Source organism: Cajanus cajan, chromosome 4 (assembly GCF_000230855.2).
Source record: "Cajanus cajan strain Asha chromosome 4, NIPB_CcT2T_4, whole genome shotgun sequence".
In the NCBI taxonomy this organism is placed as follows: Eukaryota; Viridiplantae; Streptophyta; class Magnoliopsida; order Fabales; family Fabaceae; genus Cajanus; species Cajanus cajan.
In genome coordinates this window covers 54,287,329-54,304,261 of record NC_138520.1, presented here as the reverse complement: position 1 = coordinate 54,304,261, position 16,933 = coordinate 54,287,329, and the positions used below count along the sequence as shown (strand labels likewise).

Sequence of the window (16,933 nt, the reverse complement as noted above, 5' to 3'; positions counted from 1 at the left end):
TTCAAACAATTGCGGAATTTAAACATACAACAGTTATTTTAAAGCCATATAATAAATCATGTTATCATACAAGCAAGGGGTAATAAAGTAATTTTTAACTATTATTTGTTAAAAATAATCTGTCACTAAATGGGACTGACTCTCAAGGCTTCCCCAGTGGAGTCGCCATCTGTCGCCACCGGCCCGAAACGGGCTTTCGGCATTCGCGAAGGATGGTTGGACTCGTTTTATTTGTTTAAAAATAGTGGATTGCTAGAATGACTTATTCTCAAACTGAGACCTCGTCAAACGAGCAATTTTATTAAAAGGCTCACTAATCCATATTAATCCCAAGCGGGACCCTCCATGGATTAGTGGTTTTCATAAAAGGAGGGTTCGTGGAGTCGCCACCAATGTTTTACTCAAAACATTGGAAAAAGGGATAAGGCAATTGATTTAAAAATCAACTTTGGCCACTACAACCAGAGTTGGGTAAGGGAGTCGGTTACGCGTGGGGAAGGTGTTAGCACCCCACAGCGCCCCTTTCGGGTTCCCTATGACAGATTATTTTTAACAGAACAGTATAAAATTACTAAATTACCCCTATTTATTCTAAACAATTATGAATTGACTATCTACATGATGACAGTTTAAATATACACACAGAAAGCAGTAAAAGGAAGGATTGAAAGGAAACCTCTTGAAGCGTGCTTTTATATATTGTAAAGAACTGGGAAGCGTTTTGGCGTTCCCACGCTCTACAAGCCCGCTCCTCGCTCTCCTAGAACAAAATTTTAACTAAGGGAATCAAAAAGATTTCCCCTCGACTAGGTTCGATCCTCAAGCAAAATGGCTCGGGGCTCAAGAACTTCGTCGGATCAACTCTCCGAGTGATTTCTAGGGCAGAACACTGCTCAAAAACCCTAGAATACTCAAGGAGAGGGTTCAAACTATGTTGAAAAGTGTGGTAGGACGTCCAAATGGCCTCCTATTTATAGGAATGGGCCTCAATACGGCCTACAGGGGCAATACGGCCGTATTGAAATTTTTGAACTTCAATACGGTCGTATTGAAGTTCAATACGGCCGTATTGAAGTTCAGAAATTTCAATACGGCCGTATTGAATTCAATACGGCTGTATTGAAGCTTCAATACGGCCGTATTGATTTCAGTACGGCCGTATTGAAGTTTCAGAAACTTCAATACGCCGTATTGAGTTCACTGTGGCCATATTGAAGCTTCAATACGGCCGTATTGGGGTTCAGTACGGCCGTATTGGGCTTTTTCCCTCCACTTCTTTATTTTGAGCTATTCTAAGACCTCTAGACCTACAGAGAACCCTCCTAGGGCCTTCGAGGAGTCCTTCTGGCTGATTATCCTTCAGTCTTCGAGAGTCTTCAAGCTTTATTTCCGACCCGGACAATTTTAGGGGTCTACAGTCATGTGGAACCATGGTTAGCTATTGTACTTAAGCTAACCAACTCTAGTTACCTTCTTAAAAGCTTATGGAGCAAGCTAAGCTAATCCTAGTTTAGAAATAACCTAGCAAATTAGCTTAAATTAACTCCATCTAGCTAACCTAATGATTACTTTTAACTAGTTTGTTGAGATGTCACTTTCAAGGCCATATGACTTATTTTAACAAACTTGGATGGCTTCCTCACCAAGCTTGGATGTCCAAACCACTTGCTTAGGCACATGGACATCTAACCTTGATGGATTTAAAAATTGTTTTGGCCATCCAAGTCTAAATAAGTCCATGGTCTAGTCTAGCTACACCTCCCCTAAACTACTAATTACAGTCTTAAGTAAAAACAATACAAGGGCAAAATTACCTACACTACTTGACCCAAAATACAAGGTCAAATGAAGTAAAAATATTCAAGCAACATAACCTAAGATCCTAAGGGTATGGCCTACAAAGAAAGATAAAGGTTCCTTACAAATACAAAGAAAAAAAATAAGCATATACAAGTATCTACTATATACAAGGTACAATAACTCAAACTATACAAGGTATGTACAATAGAGACTATGAGACTGAAAAGAGAAATCATACTCAATGCTCATACAAAGAATAGATCTAAAAAGTACCTCTTTTGTAGGAGCCTCCTCTAGCCTCATAACCGTGGACCTTGTTAAAGGTCCAATGGCCTTCAAGTGTGAGCTTCCCATGGATCAACCTTCACCCTCCTTGATCTTATCTCTTCCAAAAGAAACCTTTGAAGTAGGTTTCCATCATTGTGTGCATTGTCAATCAACAATAGAATAAAATATAGAATCAACTAAATTCAGGAGCAACTATGAGCTAAGCATATGAGGCATTTCTCATAAACTTCCCTTCATGATTGGAGGGTTATACAAACCCTGGATGATTCAACCCTGAACAAAATTTTACACTCAATACATCATCCTCAAGGTTGTAATTCACACTGTTTGCAAAGGCAATGAGAAGCTACCTTAGTATAAGCTTGACAAATGACATGAGCACTACACATGCCTCATACCTCACAAGATATTTCTCTTGTAGGTACGTACTAAGCCAAAAAGTTTTCCACCATCCAATGGAATATGCTTTGTTGTCTACCCTCTCCTTTTTAGAACCAAGCCAACAAGCTTCAACGCTCTCTCTATAAGGTGCAAATTGTATCAATATTATTCCCTTAATGATATTATTTTTATAGCTTTTTGTCTATGAATATAGAGCATTAGATCAACCAAGCCCCTTTGCTTCACATATTTTTTCACCACCTACAACTACACTAAGCTTTATACTAAACTCCGAGGAGGCAAGCAAGATATAAAAGTAAATTCAACAAGATATTGTCTCATATTAATATCAACCTGAGCTTTGACAAAAAGGATGACTTGGCCTAGCTTTTGTTGGTGCTAGAAAGGGGAGTTTGAATAAAGTTTTTTATTCCTTTGTTCTAATCATATTTTTTTAAAATTCTAAACAATTTTATAGTTTTTTAGTTTGACCCTAGCAATTTTACAGTTCCTTACCCTAAAAAAATTTTATATTGAACATATTATGCATGTTTTGCTCTAGTGTCAAGTTCTATGCAAGATATCACTACAAGAAAAATTAACATTATCTACGGAAGAAATCCGTAGATAAGCATGCAAATCCGTAGGTAACTGTTAATTATCTACGGATTACCTACAGAAAAAAATCTGTAAGTAATAAGCTCGTAGATAATGTTACCTACAAAAAATTTTCGTAGGTAACGTTACCCACGAAATTTTTCGTAGATAAAGTTACCTACGGAATTTTTCATAGGTAACGTTACCTACGAAAAATTTCGTAGGAAACATTACCTACGAAAAATTTCGTAGGTAACGTTACCTACGAATTTTTATTTTATTTTTAGTTTTAATAAATTTATTAATGTAACAACCTTCATATTTGGCCTCTCAAGGATGTTATTTCATGCCACTTCACTTTTTAATGTATTTTGTCCTTATTGCACATTTTCTGGGAAACTTCCCAAAAGGTTACCCATCCTTATACTACTCTAGGTCAAGCACGCTTAACTATGGAGTTTTGATGAGATGAGCTACAGAAAAGCTAATGCATGTTATCAGTATAAGTAGAACAAATTAATTCATTTAAGTCATCATCAACTATACAATCTCATACTTATATTATTTTCGGATCCCTCTCATTTTGGTATGTCCAAACCGCTATAAAAATATATATAATAATTATATTATCTTTAATTAATCTTTTTATATATATATATAATTAACAGTCTACTTATTTCTATTTAAAATCAATATTATGATACAATTTAAATTATTTATTATAAATTTAAAAGTTTAAATAATAATTTATATATTTTAAAATGATAAGGGCTATAATAATACTGGTGTAACTTTTACTAAGTATTACACCGCTCAATAACTTTATATTAAATATGAATTTTGTAAATTCAACCGTTAGATCGAAAGTTCATATCACTTTATATGTTTATATCAAATTTTGTTAAAATTGAACAACAACTTGAAGGTAATCAAAGTGTTCATATTTTAGTATATTTTGAAATGTATATATTACGTCAATTTTGTTTTACAAGAATGAAGTATCAAATAATCTTAAATCAATACAAATTTTGTATATATCAGTTAAGAGTAAAAAAGTTTTATTCTAACGGTTAAATTTATAAGATTCACATTTAAAATATTATTTTTATAAATTAAATTTTAACATTGTAAATAACCCTTATTATTACACTGGTGTTATTATAACCCTTCTTTTTAAAAATACATTTTTATAAATTATAATTTAATATTTTAAATAAATTATTAATTAATTAACTTAATATATTTATTCATCTTAAATCTAAGATATATATAATTCAAAAAATATATTTATTCTTGTTTTATTTTCTAATTATCAACCATTAATAAAATACTAATTTAAAACTTATATAATTATATTATAATATTTTCATATGAAATTTAAAACCAAATATTAGTATGTTATTTTTTATCATCACTAATTTATAAAAATAAAAAATTTAAAATGACAATTTTCAATAATATTAAATTTTTTAACAAATAGTTTTTTTTTTACTATAATCTATTTAGTTTAAAAGCATACGCTACAAGTTATTTAAAAAAACTTATATTACACTTAAAAGATATTGATCTATTTGAATAAAAATGAATAACAATAATATAATAATAATAGTAATAATTATTATATTAAATTTACTATAATATATTGAAATTATATATACTTTTATTTATCTTTTTAAATATTAAACTTGTTGATTTATATAATAAAGTGAAATTTATAAGTTTGTTGAAAGATATATTCATATTCTATTTACATACTTTATTACAATTTTTTAAAAAAGAAAATAAATTATTACTAATATTAAACTTTAAAATATTGAAATAAAAATAATGTACGCATTTCGTTTCTACATTGTATTAAAATAAAAAAAATATATATACAATAAAAATTGTGAGAAAAAGAAAATCTTAAATATTACCTACGGAAAAAATTTCGTAGGTAATATTTCGTAGATAATTAATTTCGTAGGTAATATTCCATAGATAACTAATTTCTCAGGTAACATTTCATAGATAACTAAACATTACCTACGGAAAAAATTCCGTAGGTAATATTCCGTAGATAACTAAAAATTACCTACGAAAAAATTTCCGTAGGTAATATTCCATAGATAACTAAACATTACCTACGGAAAAAATTCCATAGATAATAATAGTTTTTCTTATAGTGTATATTCTTTACATCATGATTGTTTTTAAGGAGAGTTCTTTATGCATTGCATATATAGCACCTAAGGTATATATATACATGATATGTCACTCATACGATATGATATGCAGAATTAGAAAAAGATAAAAAAAATAAGCATGGTATGTGCCATAGATAACATACTTCTGTATGCTCTGATTTAGCTCTAAAATCTTTGAAATGCAAATACTAGAATTCATAAGATTTGTATGCATAGTTATTTTGGGATGCTCTAATAATTAAAATGGAATATCATTCTTATTATTGCTCTATTATGATCATCACTTAGTCTGTCTCAAATGTTGTATCAAATAATGATACAACTAAGTGAATGTGGGACAATACATTTCTTTAAAGAATGTTTAGTTAAAAATCAATCTGCTAGAATAATCTTATAGCTTCTTAGATGTGTGACTTACATCACTCCAATAAAATGATCCCAAATCGCTTATGCACTTTTAAGAAAAATATCTTAACCAAAATTGAAAAAACTTTTCAAATTTTAAAAGGGAAAAACACTTTTAAGAAATATATCTATGGAATGATGAAAGTATTTTAGAAAGTAAAAAATCTTTCATCTTACCAAAGCAAAAATATTTTCTAAGACAAAGAAAAATAAACATTTTAAAAAATTCAAAAACATGTTTGTCACCATCAAAAAGTAGGAGATTGTTAAGTCAAAAGACAATCTTAGATCTCTCAAGTTTTGGAATTTTAATGTTAACAAACAAAACATATTTACAAGAGAAAATGTCTTCCAAAATGTTTATCAGACAAAGTGTATGACAAGTCGTCTATAAGACGATGTAAATCAGATGAAACATACAGCCTGTCACATATACATTATGTTCATTATTTATTGAGACTAATAGACTAGTGAATAACTTCATTTTGAATGTTTTATTCCTTAATAGATCAAACCAGGAAATCATCTTGGAACCCATAAATTTGTCAAAGAGAACAAGATCGTGCTTTTCATCAAAAGTAAGGACAGAGATCTCTGAAATCATGGAGAAAAATAGATAAAGGTGATGTTGTTGCTATTTTGCACTAACATTGCTTCTACAAGCACCATTTGGTATTGAAAGATGATAAGTAGCTCCTTGAGCAGATAAGAGGTACTATTTGGTGAAATGAATTTAATGTTTGCATTAAATGAGTTAACAATTACCTCCCATCACAAGGAAAGATGATAAAGCTACTATATCAAAAGATTCAAGTCAAACTTTTGAGTTGGACTCAAAGTGTTGCAACGGTCATCTTCTATAAACCTACTATATAAGAAAATTATACGCTCAAGAAAAAAGAGAGAACACATAAATGCACGAAGAAACACACTTTCTATATCATACTTGTGTATAAACTTTAGTCTTTCTTGTAAAAATCTTAGTGCTCTATATTGGTTGTATTATGTTTAAGTGAGACAAAAACAACATTCTTGTAACCTTTATAACCATTATTATAAGGTTGACTTTGTAGAGGTTTGGTTGTAAAATAATACTTGGTTGAGCCTGGAGAGGCTTGGTTGAAAATAATAGTTAGTTGTTAAGCTTGGAGAGGCTTAGTTAAAAAGAATAGTTGGTTTTCAAACCTAGAAAGGCTTGTTGTGAAAAGAATATATTGGTAGTTGCTTGAAGAGGCAAGTCAAAGAATACTTAGGATTGAGCTAGAAGTGGCTTGTTGAAAGAATACTTGTATCTATATTGAAATATAATGGAACCCAATCTAGTTAGATTAAGAACTAGACGTAGTCTTTGTAATTGAGACGAACTAGTATAAAATTACCTAGTGTTCTATCTGACTTGCTCTTTGCACTTCATCTAACTAATGCTACTATTTCACTTAGAGCTGTCAAAATGGGCCAACCTGGCTCATGTGGGCCGACCCACCTTGACCCACTTTAAAAATGAGCCAACCTAACCCGGCCCACTTTTGATTTTCTCAAAAAAAATTTGGCCCGGCCCGACCCACCACGGGTTGGTGGGCTATACGGGCTAGCCCACTAGCCCACCAAAAATTAAAAAAAAATTATCAACAAAATTCAAATTTTTAAATTAATTATAAATTAACATAATAGCCATAAAATTAGCATCATTAATAGTCATAAGTCATAACTCTTCATACAAAATTAAATACAAATCATGATAAAAGTCCAAAATAAAAGTTTTCAATATCCCATCATGCAAAATTAATTGTAAATCATACTTAAATTTTTATTGCAAAAAAACAATTGGTGGGTTGGTGCACTACTAGAAAAATTAAAATTAGAGAGGGAAAAAATCCGTCACTAAACTTCATAAAATCCGTCACAAATAAGTTAGTGACGGAATTTGTGACAGAAATGATTCCGTCACAAAATTTGGCGTCACAAAATATTTAGTGACGGATTATTTTCTCCATCACAATTAGTGACAGAATTAAGGCGTCACAAACAATATAATTTCTGTCACAAATTTGTAACAATAAATGTTTAGAAATTAATAAAAATCTGTCGCAATTTGTGAGGGATTAAATCCCTCACAATTTGAGAGGGATTGAGAGGTATGTAAAATCCCTCACTATTTGAGAGGGATTAAATCCCTCGCTATTTGAGAGGGATTGAGAGGTATGTAAAATCCCTCGCTATTTGAGAGGGATTAAATCCCTCGCTATTTGAGAGAGATTTTATCCGTCACTAACTGGGATGAATCCCTCGCTAACTGTTTGATTACTGAATTTGAGAAAACTATTGTTTTAAAACTCTGGTAATCGATTACCTATACATGTAATCGATTACCAGACAATGGAAATCATATGTTCGAAAGTTATTTATTAAAAGGTTCTCTGGTAATCGATTACCCATTTATTGTAATCGATTACCAGAGACTATTATTGAAACAATATCAATCAAAACAAAAATATCAAGTCTTTTTTATGAAAATGCATGATATCATTTAAAATGAAGATAAAAGAACAATACAGACATCAAGAGGAGTTCCCAAGATTAATGATGTGCTTAATCGGCAAAACAACACATGAAAAATAATGAATGACCTCTATCAGTGTAACTATGACAATAAAGCTTCATTGGAGTATATCCATAGCCATGATACTTTTCATCATTTAGAGATCAAAATCCACAAGGCACACATTTAGGCAAAGAAATGGTTTTACCAAGTGTTTTTACTGTTATTTAACCCCAAAATTAGAAACAAGACAGCTTATATGATAAAAACTACAGAAAATGATGCAGTACACGAGGACGTTACTTGAAAATTTCACTGGAAATGCAGCAGTATGACCATTAAGTCTAAGTTTTGCCCACAAAGAAACACGGAGGTTTTATTTATTTCTATATCCAACTGGTGAATTTAAATTTTATTCAAGAGAATATTAAAGGAACACATAATTATTACCTGACGTGAGTAATGCTCAGCATCCCTCTTCATGGCAGCCATTTCAACTCTCATTTTTTGCATTTCAGCCTGAAACAGAGAAACCAAACGTATCAATAATGGGAACGGTCTACTTCTAAACAGTGACATTTAATATGCATAAAAGATAGAAAATAATCAAAATATGTGCTCTAGTTATATTTATACAGAAAATTGAAAGTGCTTTGAATTGGTGGCAATAAACAACAAACGACATTGACTCTAAATATGCTATACACTTATCGATAAACTTTGTAGACAGTATGAAATATAAGGAAACCTAATAAAGTTAAAAAAATGGCCTACTTTCTTCTCAATAATCTGTTTAAATACCTGTTTTACTTTATTTGCCTCTTCTGGTGACTTTTTTTGTTCCCGGCGCACACGGGCTTCCATGTCTTGTAGTTCTTGATTTAAAGTTGCACATTCAACCTAATAATAGATTTTACCAAAAACATTTTAGCAGATATGAGACTGACAACCTAAAGAATTATGTAAGGAAAATATTTAGTTTAACAAATACAATTAAAAATTATATTTTGCCTTCTATTTCATCATATGAGACGATGTGAAAATTTCAACTATGCTCACCACGCAATTAGTATTTCACGTCAAGGGTATAAAACTGTAGCATTTTATCATATTAACCAAGAATACCTAAATGAAAAATAAGGATCACATACATTCGCAAAGAGTTACAAAATACAATGAAACTTGTAATAAATGGTCAAATATAATTGCTTTTTAATTCCCACTATATAATTGCAATGAGAAAATATCTTACAAAGCATATGTTGAATAAGGAGACTTACATCATTATCATAATAGTTTGCTAGTGTTGTGAACAATTTCTCTGTCTCACACCTAATGATAGACAAAAAAATTAGTAGTTGCCTCGTGAAACACTTTGTGAATAATAGATGGAGAAGTTGAAAGCACTAAATAAAGGAACAAAATGCAGTTTTCTTTTATGCTAAACAAAGGAAGCAAGCAAAAATAAAAGCAACCAATGCAGTTTCTAGACTAAAAGATTAGTAAATATTTTATAAAAAAAAAATAGAACACGATATTAAGAGATCAAGTCATTGCTACCTGTAAAGCTGTTCCATGAGCACAAGTAATGTTATTTGATGATTTAAGACCAGTGAAGATAAATCATGATTAATGTCTAATAGTTCCATTTTAAGATTTGCAACAAAATCACACATTCGAGCAAACTCTCATAACTAATTAGATCTCTCAAAATACTTTCAAAACTCGCTGCTAGAGTGGAGGATTACCAAGAAACTTTCATTGGGATTAATATTGATAAAAGGTGCTTCTGCAAAAGTCCCAGCCAACGTGCCTACAAGCCAATCCGTGTGAAGGAATAGATCCAAAAGGATTTAAGTTCTGTATTAGTTAAAGATTTGATATAAAAAAGTATTAATTAAAGATAATATTATAAAGTTTGTTTTTGAACCTAATAGTTGATCCAGATTTTAGCCATGTAATTGTTAAAAAAAAAAAAGTGGTGTTTCATAGCTTAGCATCAATTAATAGTGGTTGGTTTACATGAGTGATGAAAATGAATATCGCACTGTACAAGAAAAAAACAATAGATGCATGTATGGAAAATGATATAGTAGCTGTCCATAAAGAAAAGTGAACCACTCCCTTAAGACTCAGTCTTCGTCTGTGACACTGATACGTCCATGAAGAAATTAAAAGCAGAGGAAAAAGGCTCAACTCTTGAAGAAATTAACGAAGAAAGCATTGATGATATGTTAAAATAGTTTAAATCACTATCCAACCAATCATAAATCATGTCATGTATGACTCTTGAGATAATTATTATATAAATCGACAAAATTATCATACATAGCAATTTTTGACAGCATAAAAAGTGCATTTACTCCTTACTCTGATAAAAGAGAACAAAAACAGTGTTTTGTTAAGAACGAAGAAGAACTAACCAGTACAATTTTGTTGACCTTCAATTCCACTTTCTGCTTGGATCCTTGACTCTTCACCACAACTCCTTGCACCCACACGGAGGTACCAGTGGTAACCAATCCAGATTCTACCTAATAAGAACCTCCACAACTTCAACAGAGAGAGCAACAAAAGCCACAAACAACTCATTACAAAAAGCAAGCATACCTGATCGTAACCTTCAGCCTCAGAGTTCAACACGCATTGCATGTTGGAAAAGGCAAGAACCATCGTTAATCTACACACAATCAACAAAGCACTCAATTAAAATGCAAGTAGAAATCCATAAGGATGCTATTCGGAAGGGAAATAAGAGTAAAGCATTGCCTCGATGAAGGTGACGCTGCTCTGAAGGCGAAGCGTGCAAACCCAGCCTTGCACAACGAGGTCGCGGCCGAGCATGTCGACGCCATTGCCTTCTTTGATTTGGGAAACCCTAAGCTTCTTGCAGAAGTGTTGGACTGTGTTGTGGGAGGTGCGGAGAGCGGCGGCGCAGAAGGAGCGGCGCGAGGAGGAGGAGGAGGGGGAGGCGGCGGGGAGGGGTTCGTTGGATTGCTCGATGATGGCGTCGATGTCGGAGACTTCAGTGTAGGATTCGAGAACCTTTTTGCAGTAGAAGCGGGAATCACTAGTCTCCCACCACGTAAGGCCGGATGTGGTGCCCGCGGAAGGTCATGAGCTTATCCCAGGGGCGCGCGAGACTTTTTAGGGTTTCAGCTTCAGGGGCGCGCGCGAGGGAAATTATTTTCGTTGAAGAGTGTGACACCCTCTACCCCGCATATCATAAATCAATAAATTTAAATAATATAACTTTAATAATCAAACATGTTTAAAGAGTATCACATTTTTAACAAACATAATCAGCAGAAATTACAAAGAAATAAATCTCAAAGTTTTCAAAGTAATTTAAAATAACATTAACAACCTAATCTAATCTTATCTATACCCCGATGTCACATGTCCTATCAGAGCATAGCCCATAAAGAAGCCTAAGCTTCACCACCAACATCCTCAGCCTCATGCTGATAATCACCTGTATAACGGTTAAAGAAAAATAACACAAAGAAAAAGGGAGTGAGAAAACATCTCACTCGGCTCACAGTGTAGGAATATATATACTAGATAGCCAAACACAAACAAAACATATATAACATAGATTAACAATATCACATCTTACTCATTCAAGGCATATCCATTTGTCATATAATATCAAAAGACACATGTATGGACACGGACTACATTTTATCATGCATGTGGCGCCAGTCACTTATCACGTAGTATATTGCCGCTAGCAATACACAAAGAGTAGTCTAGGAGTACATGCCAGGACACAACCTCTGCGCACTCTCACTAGAAGGACATACTACCAGAGTCTCGTCGGGATAGCTAAGCCGCGCAAGATACATCCCATGCACACAATGGGCGAGACTGGGACTTCCAAACCGAGCCATCCCCAAGGACTGATCCCCACAGCTTTTACACTAGGGGGCCTTCTCTGGCGGCGTATTCCATATCGTACCCTTATCACTTTATGCAAATGATGCATGTCAAACAAGACTCTATGCATTCTCATATCACTTTATCACTTTCCATGGTCATTTCTCTTTATCACATTTCATATCTCATTGTCACATTATCACATTATCTATCTCATGGTCAATCATATCTCATGGTCATTTCACATCATATTTCATCATCACATCATATCATTAGAAACATCACATTCACATTATCATATCATATTCATAACTTTCACAATCATAATCTCAACAGAATTTCTATTCATACACACATATTAACCAAGCAATTAGAACATACAAACAATATAACATACAACAAACACAGGATTGGGGGCCAATCCCACTACCCAGCATACAATCCCACACCCAGAGCGAGATTTCTCACTCCCCCCCTTACCTGGATAACAAGCGCTGAAACTAAAGAAGAGCTTGCTCCTTCTACTAGGATAGAACCACCTCCTATGGATTCCTCTAGGTCTTCAAAGAGAAGAAGAGGAGAAGAAGAGAGTATAAGAGAAGAGAGAATGAGAATTGAGGGATGGTTTGCAATGGAGAAGTGAAGGGCTATTTATAGCCTTCAAGACACATTAAAAAAATGGAAAATAATGAAAAAATCTTAGACAAAACTAAGTGGGATGAATTAGTGAGATGAATTATTAAAGTTGGTGGGATGAATTAATGGAGTTGGTGCCATGTTCTTTTCCTCACCGACTTTAGCTACTGATTTGGACCTTATAGACAGCCGAATCTGAAAATATTTCCTTCATGAAAGTTGTAGGAATTTCTCTTATCTTTCCATAGCCACAAAGTTTGTATCATTTGAACAACCACCGACCAAGTTATACCCCACAAACCGAGGCTTGCCAATCAGTCCAGCGAGAAACAATTGTATCAATCAAATTCCAATTTTGACCTCCTAAACGACCGATTTTGCAAATGGCTATTTCTGTAAAAGTTGTGCGTTTTTCTCTTAGATTTCCATTGACACCAATTTTGCATCATTTGGACCATTACAGCCCAAGTTATGCCCTAAACACCGAGGTTTGCCAGTCAGCCCAGCGAAAACGATTTTATTGAAAAGAAAGTTTACAACCAACAATATACATATATTTCTAAAGCCTATAATTAAGCATAAATGGAGTGTGAATTAATTACAATTGAAGTAAAATATAATCACCAAATTATGACTAAATAATAATAATAATAATAGTAATAATAACCATTTTGAAAACTGGGATGTTACAAAGAGGGCTCCCTTCTCCCCTCTTTTAGGGTTTCTTAAATTACCCTTTTGCCCTTCTAGAAGGCTTGGGTCAAATTGGGCCCAAACTGATTTGAACATTGCAAAACAAGGCCCAAAACGTTTCCAGATTCCGTGGGTCATTTTCGGCCTCCATTTTGACCATCTTAAGCTTCGAATTAAGAGATGCACATTAGTGAGACATTTGTAGCTTTTTCTCTTAACTTTCCAACGCCACCAAGATTGCTCAATTCGGAGTCCTGTAGCTCTAGATAGAGCCAAAAATCCGAGCGAAGGTCAAACTGTCCAGAAACAGAAATTTGATTAGTTTTGCAATTAGGCCCATAATTCAAATGACAGGAAGTTTTTAAATTATAAGTTAAGAACTTATTAGTTAAGAACTGAAAAATTATTAGTTAAGAACTGAAAACTTATTAGTTAAGAACTGAAAAATTATAAGTTTGTGAACTAGCTAATTAAATTGGAAGTTTTTTGTAGGATAATTGATAATTATAAAATGTCAAGAAATAATTCTTATAACGAGGATGAGAAAATGACAGGAAAGATAAAGTAGTTTTTAAATTAAAAAGAATAAAAAATAATTTCAAAAAAATAATAAGGATAAAAAAGTAAAAAGAATAAAAAAAAGACTTACAAACTGAGTTATTTCAATTAATTTATAAAAATAAATTATAAACACCCATACTAAACAAGCTTATTTAATCGAATTAGCTTGTAAACTAGTTAAAATAACTTAATAAGCTACTTAAATGCCTTCTCTCAAACACAATCTAGATCAACAGATTTAAAAAAAAATCACTCTTAAGTATACCATATAACAACTCTCTGTTAGTATTGATTATTATTCTCAAATAACAACCGAGGATTTGAAAAGATTAGAGTTAGTTCTTAAAATATTTTAATATTGATCATTCAATTAAATAAATTAAATTCACATAATCAAGTCAAGAGATCAAAGTAATTGTTAAATATGTTTTTATCTTCATTGTGAAATTTAAAATATAAAAAAAAAGAAATTAATATATATATATATATATATATATAACAACACATAAATTTAGAAAAATTAAAGCTAACTATATATAATTTTTTATTCATATTTATCACCCGATTATATAAAAATTGAAAATAAAATCAAGATAAATAAATTCAGAAGATAAAATCCAGAAAATCAATCTAATTCTAAATTTTTTGTTATATTTATAGCCTAATTCTAAAAGAAATATGGAAATCGAGGATACTCATCACTCATTTAAGTAAACATTGAAATTGAAATCAAAACAAATCTAGAAAGGTCAAACAAATTCTAAAAGAGAATATTTTTGTTAAAATTTAAATTCATATTTTTTACTATAAATGAAAATATATAATATAGTATGTGACAAATTATAATGCATATAAAAATTTAAGAAAAAAATAGTGAAAATAAAAATAATTTAATTGGAAATAATGTTATAATTAAATTTATATTGACAATGAATGAAATAAATGAAAAATATAATAGATTGTGTGGCAAATTATAAAATTGTCTAAATCCTCAATTCTAGCAGATAAATTGACTATTTGTTTGAAATTTATTGTCTTGGAAACTTTTTCTTTGTCATATGAAAATATTTTGCACACATTAAAATTAAAAACAAGATTTTCTAGTAAATATTATCTTATATTAATTTTTAAAATTATTAAATATTTAAAAATTAGCTAATATTTATTTTTATAAAATTTATTTTAAAAATCTCAACATATAAATATATTTTTAAAATTAATTTTATCATGATGGAATCAAATTATCATATCTAACCTAATAATTTAAACTTTGAGATATTTGAATTGACTTAATTATCCAAACAAAATATTTTAAGAATGATAGAAATTGAAATCAAAGTAATTCAAATACCAAGAATTTAAAATTCCTTGAATTTGTAAAATTCTTCATCCAAACACACCATAAGAGAATGCAATTGTAAGAGACAATTATATGAGTAAGATGTTTATTGTATGGATTAGAATACTATGTAGGTTCTTAAGAGAACCCTAAGAGAAACAAACAAACTATGCAAGTTTATATTTTGCTTTTTGATTGTTCTGTTGTATTCTTTGTTGCATGACATGTATGAATATCTATTTAATTCCACAAATACATGAGTTTTGATTTGAATTAAACATGTTTGGTATTTCAATTATGAAAAATATTATGTTATTCAATTTTTGTTATTTGTGTTATGGTATGTGGGGTAGAGGGTGTCACACAAATGATATATATTTATTATTAATAAATACATAAAAAAAAATATATATATATATATATATATTATATTTTTATAATATTATTCATAAATTAATATCAATAATATTATTAGTATATTTATACATAAACTAATAATTTGATAAATATAACTTATTATATATTAATATACTTTTACAAAAATATAAATATACATATCTTATCTACTATATTTATATTTTTGTAAAAGTATATTAATATATACTAAGTTATATTTATCAAATTATCAATTTATCTATAAATATACTAAAAATATTATTGATATTAATTTATTAGCAATATTAAATTATTAATAATATATAAATTTTATTTATTTAGTAATAATAAATATATATCATTTGTTACATTAATAAAAATTATAGTATATGTTAACTTAAATAAGCAAATAATTGTATAATTTTAAATTATTATTATATATATATATATATATATATTAAAATTTTAAAATTATTAAATTTTTAATGGGAGAGATTCAAATTGCACAATTATGATTTTTGAGGGACTATAATTGTTCAATTAAAAATTAAACGACTAAAATTGCACAATTACAATCCTTTAGGGACTAAAATTATCCAATTAAAATCTTAGGGATCAAAATTGCACAATTACAATACTTGAGGGATCAAAAATGTAATTAAGCCAAAATTAAATTAATATTTTTTTTTTAATTTCACAAGTTTTTTTTATAAATATTTTTAATGAATGTCTTAGTTTCTTATGTTCAAAATTGATAATTTTTTATTTAATTAAATGAATTTCATAATTTTTTTAATCCTTTAATGAAATAAAATATTTTTAATTTTATTATTTTCTTAAAAAAAATTTAACATATTTTCTTTAATTATGCATAATTCTTAAATATAAAAATTTCATAAATAAAATTTAATATTTTGAGAGGAAACAATTTGTCACAAATTTTTCACAAAATATTTTAACCTATTTGTGACAGAATTTTGAGAGGGAAAAATCCGTCACTAAATTGTTTCATTTTAGTGACGAAATTTGTGACGGATTTTTTAGAGACAAAGTTCATTCCGTCACAAAATCCGTCACAAAATTTTTTTTATTATTTAGCGATGAAATTTGTGACGGATTTTTAGAGACGAAAATTTTTCCGTCACAAAATCCGTCATAATTTTTTTTTTTTATTCAGTGACAAAATTTGTGACGGATTTTTAGAGACAGAATATATTCCGTCACAAAATCCGTCACAAAAGTCAATAAATTCTA

General features: G+C 30.4%; 1 protein-coding gene across 5 annotated transcripts; it reads right to left on the bottom strand.

Moving 5' to 3' along the window:
• Positions 1–8,225: 8,225 nt before the first annotated feature.
• Positions 8,226–15,378, bottom strand: LOC145956845 (uncharacterized). Of its 5 annotated transcripts, XM_083072593.1 has the most exons (7): positions 12,556–15,378; positions 10,807–11,671; positions 10,620–10,730; positions 9,945–10,009; positions 9,477–9,528; positions 8,998–9,096; positions 8,226–8,715 (listed from the first exon to the last, which is right to left on the bottom strand). In XM_083072593.1, the coding sequence occupies exons 2-7, from the start codon at positions 10,867–10,869 to the stop codon at positions 8,602–8,604; spliced, it is 504 nt and encodes a 167-aa protein (XP_082928719.1). In that variant the 5' UTR covers positions 10,870–11,671; positions 12,556–15,378; the 3' UTR covers positions 8,226–8,601. The 5 variants fall into 5 exon arrangements, 2 of the variants coding, with proteins under 2 accessions (XP_082928719.1, XP_082928720.1); XM_083072594.1 differs by lacking the exons at positions 9,945–10,009; positions 12,556–15,378 and having other exon boundaries at positions 10,567–10,730; positions 10,807–12,513; XR_014433135.1 differs by lacking the exons at positions 8,226–8,715; positions 9,945–10,009; positions 12,556–15,378 and having other exon boundaries at positions 9,022–9,096; positions 10,620–12,515.
• Between the last annotated feature and the right edge of the window lie 1,555 nt (positions 15,379–16,933).

What these genes read in the sequence shown, in the direction of transcription:
- LOC145956845 (XM_083072593.1), bottom strand. Translation starts at nt 10,869, where the DNA reads ATGGTTCTTGCCTTTTCCAACATGCAATGCGTGTTGAACTCTGAGGCT. An exon ending in AGGTCAACAAAATTGTACTG is followed by an intron (nt 10,010 to 10,619) that starts GTTAGTTCTTCT and finishes ATTGGCTTGTAG; the next exon opens with GCACGTTGGCTGGGACTTTT. An exon ending in ATCCCAATGAAAGTTTCTTG is followed by an intron (nt 9,529 to 9,944) that starts GTAATCCTCCAC and finishes GTCTATCATTAG; the next exon opens with GTGTGAGACAGAGAAATTGT.